The sequence below is a fragment of the Thalassophryne amazonica genome, chromosome 15 (assembly GCF_902500255.1).
Source record: "Thalassophryne amazonica chromosome 15, fThaAma1.1, whole genome shotgun sequence".
In the NCBI taxonomy this organism is placed as follows: domain Eukaryota; kingdom Metazoa; phylum Chordata; class Actinopteri; order Batrachoidiformes; family Batrachoididae; genus Thalassophryne; species Thalassophryne amazonica.
In genome coordinates, this window is record NC_047117.1 from 23,515,418 (window position 1) to 23,535,239 (window position 19,822).

At 42.5% G+C, this 19,822-nt stretch overlaps 1 protein-coding gene across 1 annotated transcript in view; it reads right to left on the reverse strand.

Annotated features, from left to right (window-relative positions):
* inpp4b (inositol polyphosphate-4-phosphatase type II B) overlaps positions 1-19,822 on the reverse strand; it is a 468,720-nt gene that overhangs the window by 65,906 nt on the left and 382,992 nt on the right. The window contains exons 13-14 of the mRNA XM_034187536.1: positions 7,124-7,432; positions 1,345-1,483 (exon numbers count right to left, since the gene is read on the reverse strand). Of these exons, the coding sequence (XP_034043427.1) occupies positions 1,345-1,483; positions 7,124-7,432 (448 nt within the window). The remainder of the gene's footprint in view (positions 1-1,344; positions 1,484-7,123; positions 7,433-19,822) is intronic.

Sequence of the window (19,822 nt, forward strand, 5' to 3'; positions counted from 1 at the left end):
CTCTTCACACCATACAGATTCGCCGACATATCACCCAAGTCATATACAGGCAGACAGTTTTGACTCATGGTTAAAATTTTAAACAAACTAATTCCGGACAAGTTATTTAAATTAGCGTCATGTCTGTCATTTTATAAAGTGAAAATAACAGCTATATGTTTTAGTTTTTAGTAATGCACTAATTTTGAAGATTTTAGCGTTTAGACCCGTCACAGTGCATTATGGGTAAATTAGTTTCCTGACAAGTGGTTGGTTGGTCAGTATAACACACAACTTACTGTGTGTGGTGGGTTTTACAAATCTGTATTTGTAAATATGTCATTTTTTTCATTTGTAAAAAGAGGCAACTTGAAAACTGAAAATTCTGTTTGTTAAGTGGATTCAGCACTTTTAGCGAATGTGTGGCACTTGGTATTGATACTGCCATGAACACTGCCATCTACTAGAAAAGCTAATCCGCTAATGAAAACATTAGCTTTGATAATTAGCGGTTAGCAGATTAATGAAACTGTGCCCACCACTGGATATAAATATGTAGATCACACACTCCACTAACATGGCTTTGCTTGACACGACTATGGTGCATGTGTGTGGATAATGCCAACATGGCTAATTCTACTCATCTCTGATGACTGCTTCGTTTGTGAAAAATCCTTTCAAAGAAAATTTGTTCAGAAAATGAACCTATATGAGTAAACAAAGCAGCTTTCCTTGCAGTTACAAATACACCCTATGCTCAAATTTGCATAAAAAGTACACTATCTTAGTTTTAAATTTCCGATATGTTAGTGGTGCTAAGCATATAGAGCACTTCGCATCCCAGGACACTGGACAACCCCCCTGCGAATGACTGCATCCTCATCTCAATAATGCACCTTGGTTTTTCTGTTTCCTGTTTCTTCAGCTTGGTAAATACTTTGAAAAACCTTTTAACTGTTAGAATGGTTTAAGCAGAGGGTCACCCCTTTGAGTCTGGTCTGCTTGAAGTTTCTTCCTTAACATCATCAGAGGGAGTTGTTCCTCACCACTGTCACCTGTGTGCTTGCTCGAGGGGTTGGTAAGGTTAAACCTTACTCGAATGAAGCGCCTTTAGGCAACTTTGTGGTGATTTGACGCTGTATGAATGAAAGAAATTGAAAGTGAGAGCAGTGTTTCCCAATCCTGGTCCTCGGGACAAATATACTGCACATTTTCAATTTGTCCCTGAACTAATTGGAGCAGATCAGTTCAGTCAGCTGTGTTCCAATGGTCTGTCAGCTGTCCATCAGCTGATACTGTTGGCTTTGTTGAAGCAGTTTTTAAAATCAATGAGGTGAACCAAATGTTTTTAAAATGCTCAATTACCAAGGTTGTGTGAGGTGATGACATCAGCGAGCTGCTGGTCAGGGACGGCCTCCTGCTTCCTGTCGTCTTCTTCCTGGAGTTTATCCACAATGGCGATTACGCAGTTGAGACTTTTCGCCACGCTGGCCCAGACCCTGTCCTAAAAGACACACACACACACACACACACACACACACACACACACACACACACACACACACACACACACACACACACACACACACACACACTGATTAATCTCATTGATACCTTAGTTACTCCAGAAAAAAACTAAAATATAAACAATTCAATAACAATTATGTGTGAACCACAGATATCAAAATAAAAATTTGCTTTTTATGTTCTAAATATCAAAAGCAAACAACTAAAAGTTTTTCTTTGAAGGTTATTTTCAAATTGTTTTCACCAGCTTCCTCTTTGTTTCCTCGAGCACATGCTGTTCTTTGGAGCTGTCACAGTTGTGTGTGTGTGTGTGTGTGTATACAAGTGTGACTATGCAAATTTTTGTGATTTAAGTGGATGTGTGTTTGTGTTGCTTGGAAAATGATGTTTTCAGTGTGTTTGGAACAGTGTGGGGACTTTGCAGAGGCAATTAGGCATCGCTATGAAGACGCCGTGATCAGCTCCCGCTGTCAGCACGGCAGATGCTGTGCGCAACACAAACAGGCAAACTGGACGCCGTGCACACGTCAGTGAAGACAAACAAGGAGTCGAAAAGACATTCAATTAGACTGAGCTCAGGCTGATGGACAATAATGTTCAGTAATCAAGTTCTCATTGTGAACTGTGTAATCTGTTCATTCAGACACAAGAGGGAGGTGCACTGCAGCCACTTTGTGTGTAAAGCTAAATATTTGCCCTAATATTGATTTAAAAAGCACTAATAGCCTTCCTGTGTTTGGGACATAATGAACAGGGCTGAACAATTACAGTTTTATAGCTGCTGTAATTATGTTACTAACGTGCAAAACGCATAGCAATAAACTCTGATAAAATTAATTCAATTAATCAAACCCAAGAGGCTCATAAAATGGTATGAAAGCACGGAGCAGGAATGCATTTTCTTTGCAGAAGTGCACGTTTTTGTGAGAAAAAAAGAATTGAAGTATGCCACTCCAACCACAGATCATATTGGATCATGACCAGAGAAGCACAACACATGGCCAAAATGTCGTAGACGATGCTCCCTCACAATACAAGTGATACTCCTCATCTCTGAAAACCAGAGTAGCTACTCTAAAATAGTGCAGTTCTGTAGCTTTGAGCACAACCATCCCTCTCTGTGCACACCTGATCCCATCAAGTTAAGCACAAGTTAAGCAGATTAACTCCTGACTAGTACTTTGCTGGGAGACCATCTAGAATACACGCTTCTCCAAGGTGAACTGGAGTAGCGTCAGGAAGAGCATCCAGTGGAAAACTCAAGACAAATTCCAAGAAGGATCTTTAGTGGATCTGCCATGGCAGCCCCAAGCAACCAGGGGCAGCCAAAACACACCGCCCCCCCCCCCCCACCCCAAAAAAAAAAAAAAAAAAAATCCAAACTTTGTAACTTTGAGATTGGTGGAAATGCAGTTTGACAAGACTAAAGACCTGATTGTGATGATCTATGGTACACGGTCTTATGCACAGTCTTCAAGTCCATCTGGGCATGTCCAACTCTACTTTGTGCCAATTACACAATGTGTAGTTTGAGCTCAGTGTACTGAGGGGTTGTATTTAGTCAATTCCTAATGGTGTGTTTTCAGCATAAGAAATCAACAGATCAGACTGTCATCTGCCACTCCCTTTAAAACAAAAGTATATATATATATATATATATATATATATATATATATATATATATATATATATATACGTATATATATATATATATATATATATATATATATATATATATATATATACGTATATATATATATATATATATATATATATATATATATATATATATATATATATATATATATATAAATGCAGTCCATGTAAAAGTACAGCAGCAGCTGGAACTTTACCATTTAGATGGTCAACTCAAAACAGAGTTTTTCTGGTGAATGGTGAAGAAGCAATTCTGCTCTTACAGCATCAAAGTGCACGAGCAGCAGCCATCCACCACAGCTGCCTGAGGTGAAGCATTCCCACCACACTCTCTCCTGATCCTCCATCAGCCAGCTGATTTCCTCAAAATCCCACCAGGCACAGACGACATCGAAGTACATCCAAGCTATACAATTAAAATGAGTTTGGGGCTATTTAATGGAAGAAAATTGTGTTCTGAGTAACCCCCCCCCCCCCCCCCGCCGGGAATGCATCCTCGCTTCACTGACACTGTCAATGGGGGAGAAGAAAACCAGCATAAAAATGTAGTACAAACCAGAACAATTCCAGTTTTGTATTTTTTCCCCAGAGGTTTTTACTTTTATGTCACTGTTTGATGCCCTAATGCACACCCCAGTATGCACTTTCAGAATGTGTGCATCAAGGATCCAGTCAGGTTTCATTTTCTGTGCACCATACAGTGAGCTTTGCCTACTCCAGGCGCACGCACACACACACACACACACACACGCTTACATGAATAAATACTTACATAAAGAGAGAGAGAGAGGGGGGGGGGGGGAGGGAGAGCGGGAGAGAGGGAGAGAGAGAGAGAGAGAGAGCACTTTCAGTCTTCAGAAGTTTCACTTGTTTCCAGACAATTAATCCACTCGTTAATCACCAATCCACTTGTGTTTTAGTTGCGGGTGAAACGAACCACATTTTGGTCCTTAAATGAGTCGACACATCTGTCATGTAGCCCGTAGTATTTAAATATGGAGAAATGAGACTTGCTTGGCACGGGTGTTGGACTGTTGAAACCAGCGGCTTCTGTGCCTTTGTTGGGAAAGAAAGGCTTACTGACCTTGACTTCATGAATCAGGCTGTGATCTTTTTGGTATCAATGGCTACTCCAATTGCAGAACTTGAAAAGTTGAGTGAAAAATGAGCGTCTGGCTTTCTGGTTATCCTGGATCAAGACTAAGAGCCAGGCTTTCCATGAATTCTTGGAATCAGCCATCAGAAGTGTCAAACTCATGTCAGCAGTGACAGCCATGTCTCTGTCTCCTTGGGATTCATGATTGAGAAACACTTTGGAACATCTTATGAACATACTAGGTCTCTTTGGAGGATACTTGGGTCACATTGGAATACTGTGTCAAACAAAAGGTCACATAGGGAGACTAAAGTGAGGGAACATCATCTACTACATTCTGGACATGTAACGCCTTTCTCTGGACATGATTACACCCACATTTCACCTGCCTGGAGGAGATAGACTGTTAATTTTGAGAAGAGGGGATGGATCAGTTTTTGCTTGGCTGGTTGCCATCCCGGGCCCAAGAGCTTTTCATAATGTGATGGATGTATCTAGGGTATGCTCCCAGACCTGACCTAACCAGTTTTGTAAAACGTGGGCTCCATTTTCCACCAGCTGCAACACTCATGTTCTTTGAAAAGGGATCGGTCTTGTGCTGATCTGTGCGCCCATGGATCTGTGATGAGTAGTGGTCAGATGCACTGTTGGGCCATTGTTATCATGTGACAACACAAAGTGACTGCGTTGCAAAGTTGTGCACTATGTTTTCTACTCCTAGACTTCAAGGCACATTAGTCAAATCAACCTTACATTGGCAGATTTCACCAAGTCCATACACTTTGCAGGAATACATTGAAACTAAAATAAAAAATCAAATTTTGGAGCATGGTGCCACACAATGCCACATCTACCACACTACAGTGCTGCCCCAGTCCTGGAGGGAAACTACCCAGGCAGACAACTGGCCCTTCCCCACCTCTTGAAGCTAACCATGTACATCTCCAGCTAGGATAAAAGTCTCCTCAGCCTTCTCCAGTGGACCTCAACACTCAGGCATCTGTGTGTTGGATCATGCAATGAGAAACATGCCCAAAATGTCATAGCTGACCCATCTGAATCTCCTTAAGTAACCACTCAATTGGTGCAAAGTTATTCCAGTATTAAATAGGAAAACAAAAAACAAACCAAAACTTAAGCCCAGGTTACACATAGACGGTTTTGTCGGCGGGTAGTACGTAGACCAAAGTTTGCGGTAGTTCCAGCTGTTTTCGCGGTGGAAAGGGGCGGAGCATTTCGCCAGCGTTTTGAGCGCCGTACTAGCCGCTCAATAACCCGCAGATAAAACGCGCTAAATCCGCCGAATAAAGCGGAGTTTTGACGCCGTAGCATTCGGCACACGTCAGGCAATGGGGGTTAATACCCAGTTCTATCCTTTACAATCGCAGGTTAAGACGTGCGTGAGAACGGCGGTGTTCTGCTGCCGCCGATAATGCCCTGTGTACCGCTGGATTTATCCAGGCAAATCCTGCGTTCCTCCAGGAACTTTTGCATATAGGCACCGCCCCCAGAGTATAATAGGCTGAAGCAGCTGTCACTGCAGGGGGAGGGACATCATCTCTCAGGCTTTTCTTTTCTCTCCTTTTTCCCCTCCTCAACGTGTTGCTCCGTCTCCACCACAGGGCTACCCTCTGTTTCTGAACCAGACATCTTGGTAAGTCCTTGCCGCTGCCAATTTTATTTTAGGAGGCATACTGGAGCTTCTCTGCAAAAATATCTGGAGCTGGCCGCGAGTGAGAGGCCTGCATGCAGCGCACTAGCGTTTTTATACTGACCGCCGCCTATCGGCCGTTTGGAACGGCGTTAACCGGGAGGTGGCATTTAGAACAGCGTACTCTCCGCTAGCGCCGCCGTTTTGTCTGCCTCTGTCGCCGGTTAAAACACCTTTGAGGACGCCGATGTGGGCTCTATCGCCGTTTTACACGCCGTTAGTTAGGGATACAATGCCGGCCGCCAATTACGGCGGTGTAAACTGCGGCACTACAGGAAAGGGCGGGATGACACGGCGATTAAAAAGTATCAAATGCCGTTGGTCGCATTGTCTCCGTCGTCAGGCCACTTCTCCAGGAGCGCTACCAGAATTATTCGACATGTTGAATAATTTTTTTCAACGATTCCCGGTGAAGCCGGAACCAAACCACGCCCCTGTGCGCCGGCGTTAACTACGGCGTTTGATCCTTAAAATGGCCCGGAGGGGGCAAAATCTCTGCCGGGACGCTTCCGGGAGAGTTTACCGTCTATGTGTAAACGGGGCTTTAACATTATTGGTAAAATACAAAATGTTGTCTTCTGCATCACCTCAGGAGGTTTTGGTCGCTGCTTTCCAGCTGCACACTTTAACGTTATATGAACTGATTTGCCAGAAAACCTCTCACTTACAGTAAATTCACTGTCTAAATAGTGAATTTAGACACATAGGTTAAAACACACATTGATTGATTGATTGATTTTATTATTAAAATATACATTGTATAACAATAACAAATATTGTATACAAGTAACATTAAAATAAAAGGATTACACAAAAAAGCGCAAGCGCTTATTTCCATTGTGGTCCTTAAATGGCTCTTAAAGGATATGACAAATGGTTGGTTTATTTTGTATTTTACCCCAAAGACACCCATGACTGCCTCCATGCTCCTGTGCTGTTCTACTCACATTACATGCTCTGTAAATGCACTATGTGCGTTCATACCCTCCAGATGATCAACACAGGATCTATTGTCTCCAATTTATTAAATCAGTTATCACAATTATCCAACAATTTATTGAATTTTGATATTGTTCTCCATATTGTGCACCTCTTGTACAAAAAAAAAAAAAAAAAACCCTTGTAGAAATGGATATATAAATAATACCACTCACCCATTCCTCCTCGTCATACTCTTTATGGTGCGGAATGGAGTCCTGATGCTTCACCTCCTTGCGTTCTTCTCTCATTGTGGTTTGTGAGCCCTCCACATTATTACACATCACGCTGCTTTCTGGACTGTGGCCTGAAAGTACCTGGGCAGAGCTCTGATTATGGTCACTGCCTTGGTGGAGGTGTCCTTGATCTTGGGTTGCAGGTGTTTGGTTCTGGTTCTTGGAAACATAGCCAGGTCGTGCCGCATGGAGGGCCAGTAATGCGCTCGTGACCAGTTCATCGTTAAGTGCGTGAACAAACTGTTCTGTCTGTAGGATGGAAAAAGTAGATACAAAGTTAGTGGAAGTTACTGTGTGGAAAAGCAAGAATTTGAAGTGATGGAGACGTATTAAGGGACGGAGATAGAGTGGTGATGAGGGAGCCGGAAACTATTCACAGTGTACAAAAACATTGAAAACATACACTCTCCTTTACTCTAAAGAACCAGCTTTCAATTACAGCAGCACAGCCAGCGCGACACAAAAATGGCAGCAAACAACAAACAATTCAATTATTCCTCCTTCAGCCATGTTCTCTGAGGAGAACACCTCCTTTGATCTCAGCTCCACCAGCAAGCGCAAGTCAATGATGATCCCAAGAAGCGCTGAGAAGCTCACTGCCGCCACTGCATAAGAAAATGATAAGGGCTCTCCAGAGTAATTCAGTTAGTGTTGCAATAAGCAATTCCATTACTGCGGCAAAATACAGTCGCACAAAACACACAAGCTCAAGCCAGCGTCAATAAAATGCCTGCAAAATCATTGTGTACACACATTTACCACACGTACAGAGTGTGCTTGTGTGTTCCAGAGGGCAAATTAGCTTGAGCTTCACATGACTCTCAGGAGACAGTTTGATCAGTTGTCAGCGTTTTCAACTCTGATCCCTTTTGAGGAAATGTTGATGTGTACCCCCTCGTAACAGTTTGTCTACTGCATGTCAAAGGCCTATGAGCAGTTCTAATGATTTTATTTGATTAACATTTACATTTCTTCCTCTGCAAAGGTGATTATATTGTCACCCATGTTTACTTGTTGGTTATTTCTCAAACAAGTTCATACTTAACTTGGTGAAACTAGCAGCTGTGCCGGTACCAGACTGAGGCTTTAAAAATGAAAGAAACTGACAAGCTCAGTTCAAGATAAATGTGACTTCAAATCCACACCTGTTCCTAATTCACATCATGCATATAATGTTAGGATTATTCCCTGCAACAAGCCCAGACAGGTATAGACAGTGACGGACAGGTGTATGGAAGAGTAGCAGCAAGTCCTATACATGCCCTGAAGCCCAATGGTTCCAGTACTTATTCGCAGATTGTGTAGCATGATACCATAGCGTGAAGAGCAAAAAGGGAAAGAAACACTCAGTGCATCATGGGAACCCCCCAGCAGTCTAAGTCTATAGCAGCATAACTAAGGGATGGTTCAGGGTCACCTGATCCAGCCCTAACTATAAGCTTTAGCAAAAGGTTTTAAGCCTAATCTTAAAAGTAGAGAGAGTGTCTGTCTCCCTGATCTGAACTGGGAGCTGGTTCCACAGGAGAGGAGCCTGAAAGCTGAAGGCTCTGCCTCCCATTCTACTCTTACAAACCCTAGGAAGTACAAGTAAGCCTGCAGTCTGAGAGTGAAGCGCTCTATTGGGGTGATATGATACTAAGAGGTCCTTAAGATAAGATGGGACCTGATTATTCAAAATCTTATAAGTAAGAAGAATAATTTTAAATTCTATTCTAGAATTAACAGGAAGCCAATGAAGAGAGGCCAATATGGGTGAAATATGCTCTCTCCTTCTAGTCCCCGTCAGTACTCTAGCTGCAGCATTTTGAATTAACTGAAGGCTTTTCAGGGAACTTTTAGGACAACCTGATAATAATGAATTACAATAGTCCAGCTTAGAGGAAATAAATGCATGAATTAGTTTTTCAGCATCACTCTGAGACAAGACCTTTCTAATTTTAGAGATATTGCGCAAATGTAAAAAAGCAGTCCTACATATTTGCTTAATATGCGCATTGAATGACATATCCTGATAAAAAATGACACCAAGATTTCTCACAGTATTACTAGAGGTCAGGGTAATGCCATCCAGAGTAAGGATCTGGTTAGACACCATGTTTCTAAGATTTGTGGGGCCAAGTACAATAACTTCAGTTTTATCTGAATTTAAAAGCAGGAAATTAGAGGTCATCCATGTCTTTATGTCTGTAAGACATTCCTGCAGTTCAACTAATTCGTGTGTGTCCTGTGGCTTCATGGATAGAGAAAGCTGCGTAACAATGAAAATTTAAGCAATGCTTTCTAATAATACTGCCTAAGGGAAGCATGTATAAAGTGAATAAAATTGGTCCTAGCAGAGAACCTTGTGGAACGCCATAATTAACCTTAGTCTGTGAAGAGGATTCCCCATTTACATGAACAAATTGTAATCTATTAGATAAATATGATTCAAACCACCGCAGCGCAGTGCCTTTAATACCTATGGCATGCTCTAATCTCTGTAATAAAATTTTATGGTCAACAGTATCAAAAGCAGCACTGAGGTCTAACAGAACAAGCACAGAGATGAGTCCACTATCTGAGGCCATAAGAAGATCATTTGTAACCTTCACTAATGCTGTTTCTGTACTATGATGAATTCTGAAACCTGACTGAAACTCTTCAAACAGACCATTCCTCTGCAGATGATGAGTTAGCTGTTTTACAAGTACCCTTTCAAGAATTTTTGAGAGAAAAGGAAGGTGTTGTATGGCTGGGGGTGCCTGGCTGCCTTTTGTTTCTCTCTTCTGTTCTGTCTTTTGTTTTTCCTTCCAGGTGGCTTGCGTTCAGGACTGAGTGGCTGTGTGGCTGAGCTATCAGGACCTCACCCTGATCACCTGAGGCTGGTCATGTGCAGCTCGTCAGGACTCACAGCTGTGGTGCATCTACGTGGATTGGGGCATGGTGGCATTTAAGTCTGGAGTACACAGTGTGTATTTGCCAGAGACTCGACCTTGTGACCAGACGGGTGAGATCGTCGTCTCGAGAGCCATCTCATCATCATGGATGCAGAGACCGTACCAGGTTTGATGCATGGTCTGTGAAAGAGGAGGGGGTGAGGTCTCACGCTCGTCAGCACACTTCCTGAGGTACGTTAGGTTTTGTGACTAACATTAGTACAGTCAGTAAATGTGGTGTCCCTCACACCTTATTATATTGAGCTGTTATGTTAGTCGTTTAATCAGCTTCCACTGCAGTTGAGAATGTGAACTGGGTGTTCCATGCCTGCAGGGTGGGAAGCTGATTAGTGATTAAGCCAGGAAGTGTTTGCTGTTTATGTACACCTTTGAGTGGTCTCTCTGTGTGTGGAGTGTGGACTCACATGATGGTTTCTTCTTTCACAGACTCGGTTTGTCGCGGCCACCTGGGGGGTGTCGGCGGGGTCCTTGGGTCCGAACTGTTTCTGGCTCCGGACCGTTTGTGCTGTTAGGAGCGCACCGTATCTCCACCTCGCAGACCGTGCACTCATTTGTTTGTAATTTGCACATCACTGTTATGTTATTAAATTCAGTTATCCTTTGTACCGTGCTCTGCTTATTTCATACTGGGTCCTTCAAACGCTGGTCGGTTCTCCGTCCTGCGTCCTACACATAACAGTAGTCTCTGGCCACGTCCTTCGCCTCGCTCTCGACGGCGTTCCTCCAACCGATTGTCTAACCGTATAACGAGATCAATAAGCCCATCTAAATCCCGCGGTTCCTCCTTAGCAACCAGATGCTCCTTCAGGACTAACGACAGTCCGTTTATGAAGGCGGCGCGGAGCGCAACGTCATTCCAGCCAGACCTCGCAGCCGCGATGCGGAAGTCGACTGCATATTCGGGTGCACATCGGCGCCCCTGTCGCATTGACAGCAGCATTGTTGAAGCGGTCTCTCCTCTGTTAGGGTGATCAAACACTGTTCTGAACTCCCCCACAAACCCAGTGTATGCTGATAACAACCGTGAGTTCTGTTCCCAGAGCGCCGTAGCCCAGGCGCGTGCCTTACCCCGAAGCAGAGCAATCACATAAGCTATTTTACTAGCATCTGACGCGTACATGACAGGACGTTGTGCGAAGACGAGCGAACACTGCATGAGAAAGTCCGCGCACGTCTCCACACAACCTCCGTACGGCTCAGGAGGGCTTATGTATGCTTCAGGGGATGGTGGGAGGGGTAGTTGAACCACCACTGGAACATTCATATCCTGCACAGGGTCGGCAGGAGGAGGAGCTGCAGCAGCGCCCTGAGCGCTCGCCGCCATCTGCGCGGAGAGAGCCTCCACCCTGCGGTTCAGGAGGATGTTTTGCTCGGTCATTTGATCCAACCGAGCCGTAAAGGCGGTGAGAATGTGCTGCAGCTCACCAATCACGCCTCCTGCAGACGCCTGCGCTCCCTGCTCTCCCATTGGTCGTTCTACAGCCGGGTGACGCCCCTCGGAGTCCATGACGCTGGCCGAGATATCCTGTTGTGAAAGTGTAGTGACACGGACCCACAACAGGGGGCGCAAATGAACGGTCAATGGATGAGCCAAAAAGTAACAATTTAATGTTGTGAAATGTGCACAACGAAATACAGACAATCTCAGAATATAATTACAGTCAAATCACAAAGGTGACGTGTGGGCAGGCTCGAGGATAGAAGACGTCTGTCCTGAGAAGAGCCGTAACCACTCGATTTCCACCACTACCGAACCTGGTGAATACTGTAGCCGCCAAGTCCCGAATTCCCAGGTGATCACCGTCCCCGACTGTCGGATCTGGTACTGCTGGCGAGAACAAAGACAGTCAAGTGTAGGTGTGTGCACACCCAGTAACAATAACGGTGGGAATGCCACCTCTACCTCTCACTCTATAACTTGCAGAGTACTGTAGATTCCTCAGGGGAAAAGAGTGCCTTCTAGCGCTCTCTCAGCTTCCACTGACAACGGTACCGGTACTCCTCCAAACACTCACAATATACAAACAATGTTGTAACACAAAAACGGCTGAGGATATTACCTCCAATGAAGTATGATATCTCAGCGATGAGGTGGAGATGACATCTGGGTTTTATGGAGTGAGATGATGAAGAATGAGTGACAGCTGTCAGGAAGTAATGAGTAACAGCTGTCACTCCCGGCTGTGTCCGTGGCGGCAGCGCCCTCTCGTGCCTGAAGCCCGCACTTCAGGCAGGGCGCCCTCTGGTGGTGGGCCAGCAGTACCTCCTCTTCTGGCGGCCCACACAACAGAAGGTTGGAGATTGGCCTATAATTAGCTAAGATAGCTGGGTCAAGTGATGGCTTTTTAAGTAATGGTTTAATTACTGCCACCTTAAAAGCCTGTGGTACATAGCCAACTAATAAAGATAGATTGATCATATTTAAGATCGAAGCATTAATTAATGGTAGGGCTTCCTTAGGCAGCCTGGTAGGAATGGGGTCTAATAGACATGTTGATGGTTTGGAGGAAGTAACTAATGAAAATAACTCAGACAGAACAATCGGAGAGAAAGAGTCTAACCAAATACCAGCATTACTGAAAGCAGCCAAAGATAACGATATGTCTTTGGGATGGTTATGAGTAATTTTTTCTCTAATAGTTAAAATTTTATTAGCAAAGAAAGTCATGAAGTCATTACTAGTTAAAGTTAAAGGAATACTCGGCTCAATAGAGCCGAGTATTGGTGTCAAATGTTGACACAAGTGATCAATTACAATGGAAGTAGTGGAACCAGGAAAAATGGCAAAGACAAGATAAAAAAAATGCTTTTATAAATATTTTTCCAACTCTAGTTTTGTTTTATTTATTTATTTTAAAGTAGTTTGTCATGTCCTGCAAATTATATTATGAAGTGGCATATATAAAAAAATATTGCATTGTTGCCTATGGCCACACAATGGCATCATCTGCAAGCATTACAAACTGCAGCTGTATGCTGAATAACATACTGTGATTCACACTCCAGAGCAGATGGTGGCAGTAATGTGCCATTGCATTACATTTGAAATGAAAAAGTGAACACAAGTGAAAAAAAAGTCTGACAAAATATTCATAAAACGATAACCATTGCATCATATGTGACAATGAAGTTAGAAGCATAAGAAATCAAAACAAATTGTTACATTTCTGAATTCAATATGAGTATGTGTGATACATGATATTGGCAGTGCTGAAGAGAACTGAATATTTGTCCCGGTGAGATATGAGTAATTGAGAATAGAAAGGGAACAAAAGTGTCAAAATACTAAAAGAAAGGAAAGAAATCAAATAGATGTTCATTGCAGACATAGATTAGGAAGGATGAAGTTTACATTAACTGAAAAATGAAAAGAAGGAAATGAGAGAATCAGCTTGGTAATTACTCGAAATTGTTGACATGCCATCAAGTCATTTACGTGTGTACGTTATATGCGGTCCACATAGCTTGTGAGTGGTAACATGGCCACCCATTTGCTTCAGTGGTTTGTATGGCATTTATGGGCCAATGAGATGCCCAAATATTTTTACATACAGATCAGTGGGAGCAGGAGGAGAGGAAGATCTGAATGACAGAGAGGTTCTTTGTCGTGAGATGGAGGAAATGTGAGAAATCACGTTCTCAAACTGAAGGACCTCACCCTGGAATAAAAAGAGGGAATGAAAGTTTCACGTGTCTTGGCACAACACTTGTTTGGACTGTGTGAGACAATGAGATCAGCAAAGGCAGGCCAGCAAGACAAATCTAAGGTAAGTGTTTACATTATAAATATATAATGTACAGAGTTTTTAAACATTTAATTAGACAATATGTTTACCTCACCTCTCATCTGTTCATTAGCTAACAGAAGCAGTTTACTTGAGTTCTTTGTGCCTTGTACAATAATTTTAATGAGCTTGGTAGCTTCTGGTCACTAATGCAGTGTTTCTGTTGTTACCGTTATTAAATAAATAATGTTTTTTGGGGCAAGCATATTTGCATGAGCTGAAACGTGGACCAAACCATTCACTGAAGTATCAGCAGAGTTGAGTGGTATGAATGAAAATTTTTTTTTTAATTGCACGAATGGGAAAACATTCATTATTTATATTTAGAAAAGTATCCGACCTTATTATTTTTTTCAAAAACCATATGGATTTGAATCACGTGTGATTGCGTCAGCCAAGCTTGAACCCTCGTGCGCATGCGTGAGTTTTTTCATGCTTGTCGGTTGCTTCATTCACCTGTGAGCAGGCTTTGAGTGAGGTGTGGTCTACCCCTCTCGTCTATTTTTTATTGCGAATAAATGTCTGAACGATTTGGATCTTTGCTGCATCAATTTTTTTCCAGAAACTGTGAGAGACCTCCAGGTGGACACCGTTTCAAAAAATTAATATGGCTTTCAGGGACAATTTTATGGGGATTAAACAGATTACGGGGTGTTACTGCCGCTTTAAGGATGGCCCACAACTGCTGAGAGCGCAGCGTGCTCCCAGCGCCGATGGACAGGCTGACACCCCGCACAAACAACCAGATCATTTCCAACGTGAAAGCTTTGTTGATCCGGGACCTCGTCTGACTTTCACAGAAAGGCAGAAGATGTGGACATCAGCACTTTTTCCGGCACATTCCACCGTTACAGGAGTTTTCTTTTCATGGAAAAAGAAGCCGAGGGACGCGCCACGGAGCAGTTCATTACGCGGGACAAAACCACCTTGGTGTTGGTCTCTCAGGACGGCTTAAAGGTGGATTTCAGATGGATTCCAGTTGCTTTCCAGCTGTGTGAATATCCGATTGTGATTCAGCATGAGCTGAACATGCCAGAACATGTCCTGTGAGGCTTCATCACGGCGTTTCTTTTCGCCATGCAGCTCTGCCGTGACGCGCGGAATTCCTCCGCCTTTGTTCCTCTTTCCATGACAAAAACTCCTGTAACAGTGAAATGTGCCATTCATTTCTAAACTGGACGCTGTCTTGATCTGGTATGTCCTCTGACTAGCACAGGAATTATGAAAAGACGTGGACATCAGCACGTTTTCCGGCACATTCCACCGTTACAGGAGTTTTTTTTTCATGGAAAAAGAAGCTGAGGGATGCGCCACCGTGCTGCTCTTGACGTGGCACAAAACCACCTCGGTGTTGGTCACTCAGGACGGCTTTCAGACGGATTCCGGTTGCTTTTCTGTCGTCTGAATATCCAAAAAATTGAGCTTGAGCTGGACAAGCCCCAACAAGTCCTGTGAGGCTTCATCACGGCGTTTCTTTGCGCCGAGCGGCTGCACCACGACGCGCCGAACTCCTCCGCACGTCTGTCTTAATGTGCCGGAAAAAGTGCTGATGTCCACGTCTTTTCACAATTCCTGTGCTAGTCAGAGGACATACCGGATCAAGACAGCATCCAGTTTAGAAATGAACGGCACATTTCACTGTTACAGGTGTTTTTGTCATGGAAAGAGGAACAAAGGCGGAGGAATTCCGCGCGTCGCGGCGGAGCCGCATGGCAAAAAGAAATGTCGTGATGAAGCCTCACAGGACATGTTCTGGCATGTCCAGCTCATGCACAATCACAATCGGATATTCACACAAGTGGAAAGCAACCGGAATCCGTTTGAAATCCACCTTTAAGCCGTCCCGTGAGACCAACACCGAGGTGGTTTTGTCCCGCGTAATGAACGGCTCCATGGCGTGTCCCTCGGCTTCTTTTTCCATGGAAAAAAAACTCCTGTAAGGGTGGAATGTGCTGGAAAAAGTGCTGATGTCTACGCTTTCTGCCTTTTTGTGAAAGTCAGACGAGGTCCTGGATCAACAAAGCCTTCAAGTTGGAAATGATCTGGTTGTTTGTGCGGGGTGTCAGCCTGTCCATCGGCGCTGGGAGCGCACTGTGCTCTCAGCAGTTGTGGGCCGTCCTTAAAGGGGCAGTAACACTCCTTAATCTGTTTAATCCCCATAAAATCGTCCCTGAAAGCCATATTAATTTTTTGAAACGGTGTCCACCTGGAGGTCTCTTACAGTTTCTGGAAAAAAACTGATGCAGCAAAGATCCAAATTGTTCAGACATTTATTCGCAATAAAAAATAGACAAGAGGGGTAGACCACACCTCACTCAAAGCCTGCTCACAGGCGAATGAAGCAACCGACAGGCATGAAAAAACTCACGCATGTGCATGAGGGTTCAAGCTTGGCTGACGCAATCACACGTGATTCAAATCCATATGGTTTTTGAAAAAAATAATAAGGTCGGATACTTTTCTAACAGACCTTGTATATGACTTCTAAACAGATCAGTGTCATTTCATATTTTACTTAAAATAAATCTATGAACAGGAATCAAAGGGGAGCCTGACCCAGCAGAGCACCGTGTCTGTCAGGCGTTTAGACACCCTGCTTTCAGGACACAGAGTTCAGCAAGCATCGATAATGAGCTTAGTGGGCTGTGTGGAGCACATGTCCTCGTATAATGGAAGTATTTTAAAGAAACGCTAATAGAGGTGTGCAATGGAGCAAAATATATGGGACAAAAATGTACAGTGAATAGTATAAAAATGTATGGTACGGAATAAATAATATCACGTGACATACAATCCGCCAATCAAATGACAAGGATTCATTTAGGTGCCATACAAAATAATAATGCATTGAGTTTTCAAATATTTAATTATATACATAAACAATGCACCAATCAAATTAATTTAGCACCAGAGCAAATTAAACAAAAGCAACTGAACAAACTGAATGTGAAGCACTTTGTGTCCAGGTGCCTGTTCCCTTGTTATTCCACAGAAAACACGGTGTGGTGGTATACAAAGGTAAAATTACACAAATTGTGTCCCTCTCCAAATGATAATCTACCAAACTGCAAATAATTACAAATGTTCGCTGTTTATTCTCCTTTTACTATCTATTTTTTTCCCTTTCCTTTTCCCCTCAGATTGTTGCATCTGAGTAACATCACACATTATTGAGCAACTATTTCACATCAGTGTTGGGTAGATTGTCGGGACTAAATTGTGCTGCCATGCACAAGAAAATAAATTAGGGAAATAAAAACAACCATCATTTTTTAAATTCCTTGTGCATCCAAATGAATTCCATGAATGTCATTCAACAACATTACAGCAAATATGGATAAGCCATGAAAACGTGCCTGAGGACAAAAATGTTTGCTCGTGAAACACGCACAAACCAAATACAAATATAATGCAATGCTAAAATACTCTCGGCCATATGAGCATTGTCTTTATAAATTGCTGTTGTTTAATTTGTATCCCAGTGCAAAGTGTGTGTGTGTGTGTGTGTGTGTGTGTGTGTGTGTGTGTGTGTGTGTGTGTGTGTGTGTGTGTGTGTGTGTGTGTGTGTATATATATATATATACACACACACACACACACAGTGACTTACAAAGGTATTCAGCCCCTTGGTATTTTACACATTTTAATTTAATGACATTTGAAATACAAAAAGTAAACCAGGCTTCTCAATATAAACATTTCTAAAATTGTCTTCCTTAAACTCAAACTGAGAGTAAATCTCTACAATCTGACATAAATTAATTAGAAATATAAAAGCCAAGATGATGGGTTGCATAAGTAATGGGCCCCTTTGGTATAATACCTGTAAATAATCAGTTTTATTGCTACTTTTCTTCAGACAAGTCAAGAGAGACCTGCCACAGATGTCACGGTGCCACTCTATTCCGACTGGCTGCCACCTCCGCCACTCAATGCCCCCCCGCCAAAAAACCCCCAAAATAACATGAAAAACAAAAACTGGAACAGAATGAAACAGAATGAGACTTTTTAACCTCTTAAAATACCTCTTAAATAGGTCAAGGTTAGCCATCTTTGAACTTGTTCAAGGTCTGTGTCCCAAAAATGTTCCCTGTGAATTTGAAGACCCTGGCAGTAATAGAACTGGATTTATGCTGAGCACGGACAGATGGACGGACAGACGGATGGAAGGACGGATGGAAGACTTTGCAATACCTGATGGCTATATTTGATGGCCTCGGGTAAAAATGTTCTAATGACGTCCTCAATTTGGCAAATAAATAATTTATCACTGGGAATTCAAATGTAAATTTTCATTTAAACAGTAGAGTGCTGATCTGACCTTAGTGCCAATTTGCAATCAGACATATCATGCATTATTTTTTTGATCTTTTCTGACAACAGTAACTATAAACACACTGTACAGAACCCTTTACAAACTACAGATATTTTTGAACAATTTCCCCTTAAAATATATATCCCAAAATAAAGACTTAGTACTCTTGAACATTTGATAAATATCATAATATGATAAATTAGTTTGTGCCAACAAACAGAAAACTTAAAAATTTCAAAAAACAAGTTGGCATCACATTTACACTTTCTCACATTCAACAATGGTAAAAACAATCAGGGCCCAATTTTAATGGACAAAATTGCACAGTGCAAGTGCATTCGGGCCATGTTCAAGTCCACTTTGCTATTTCTGTAGTGTGTAATCTGTGTGCAGAGTAAGGTGCAGAGTTTATTTTAGCCTTAATTTATCATGAGTGTGTTTGTGGCTTTAACATGAATTACACCAATTAGATCGTTATCTGCCATTCCATTTGTGCATCTTATGCACTTACATCGGACGCATGGCTATTCATAGAGTGGACTCAGTGTATCAGTGACAATGACTAACACAAATGAAGTCAGTGACTTGGAAATGTTAAAGCTGCATGGCTTTTCAAAATTCATAAAAGTGACAAAATTTAGTTTCTACCAGAATCCAGGAGTGAGAATGTCAATTTATTTTTGAAACACGCTGCAAAATTGCACGTACACTAACATCCATAAGATGTCTTGTAAATTACTTCAGAGGTGTTACCTGTTTACAAAAACAGCATTTTTAGATTTAGAAGTTGTTACGGGTTAGTCCATGAGCAGAGTCAAACTGAACCCCAAAAGCAGGCAGCCAGGATACAGACACAAACCAGGAAAGCACACACACACACACACACACGCACACGCGTGGGACCTGCATGGATGAGGAGGACATACACAACATACACACATAAGCCTCAGACAGGAACCACGGATGCAGACATGCACACACAACAGGGACCAAAAGGGGACGTAGGCAACAGACATAACATCAACCATATTCAGACAAGGACAGGACTGGAACACAAATCCAAAAACAAAAAGCAAAAACAGGGCAAGAGGAATGCACGCACAACAGAACTGTTTATTTCTCACAAACGTTTACAAAATATATGAGAATCATATTAGATGTATACAGAAATAAGCTGTTTCAGCACGTTTTCTGCCATGTTGGATTATTTTATTTGAGAAAGCAGCCAGCACATGTCACCACGCCTCTCTCCTCTGATTGGCTGTCACCATGTGCTTCTCAGCATCCCTTGTGCAAGTTGGGGGAAGTCCCCACATGATCAATGACATCTCTCTCATAGACTGTATGGATCACTACCGTAAATACTTCAAGACCATTTGTTGTTTTAAAAATTTCCCCTTCAGGGGAACTATTTATTAATTTTTTTTTCTAGACAACATGAATTTTGGTCATACTGGCAATCATATTATGAATCTCCTATTTAAAGGCAGGCAGTAGTGACAAAGAAAATTCTTTTTGACTTAAATCTAAAAAAAAACAAAACAGCTTTAATATGTCAATCCTCTGCCTTGTTTCAAGAGCACTGGCTGCAAAAGTGAATATT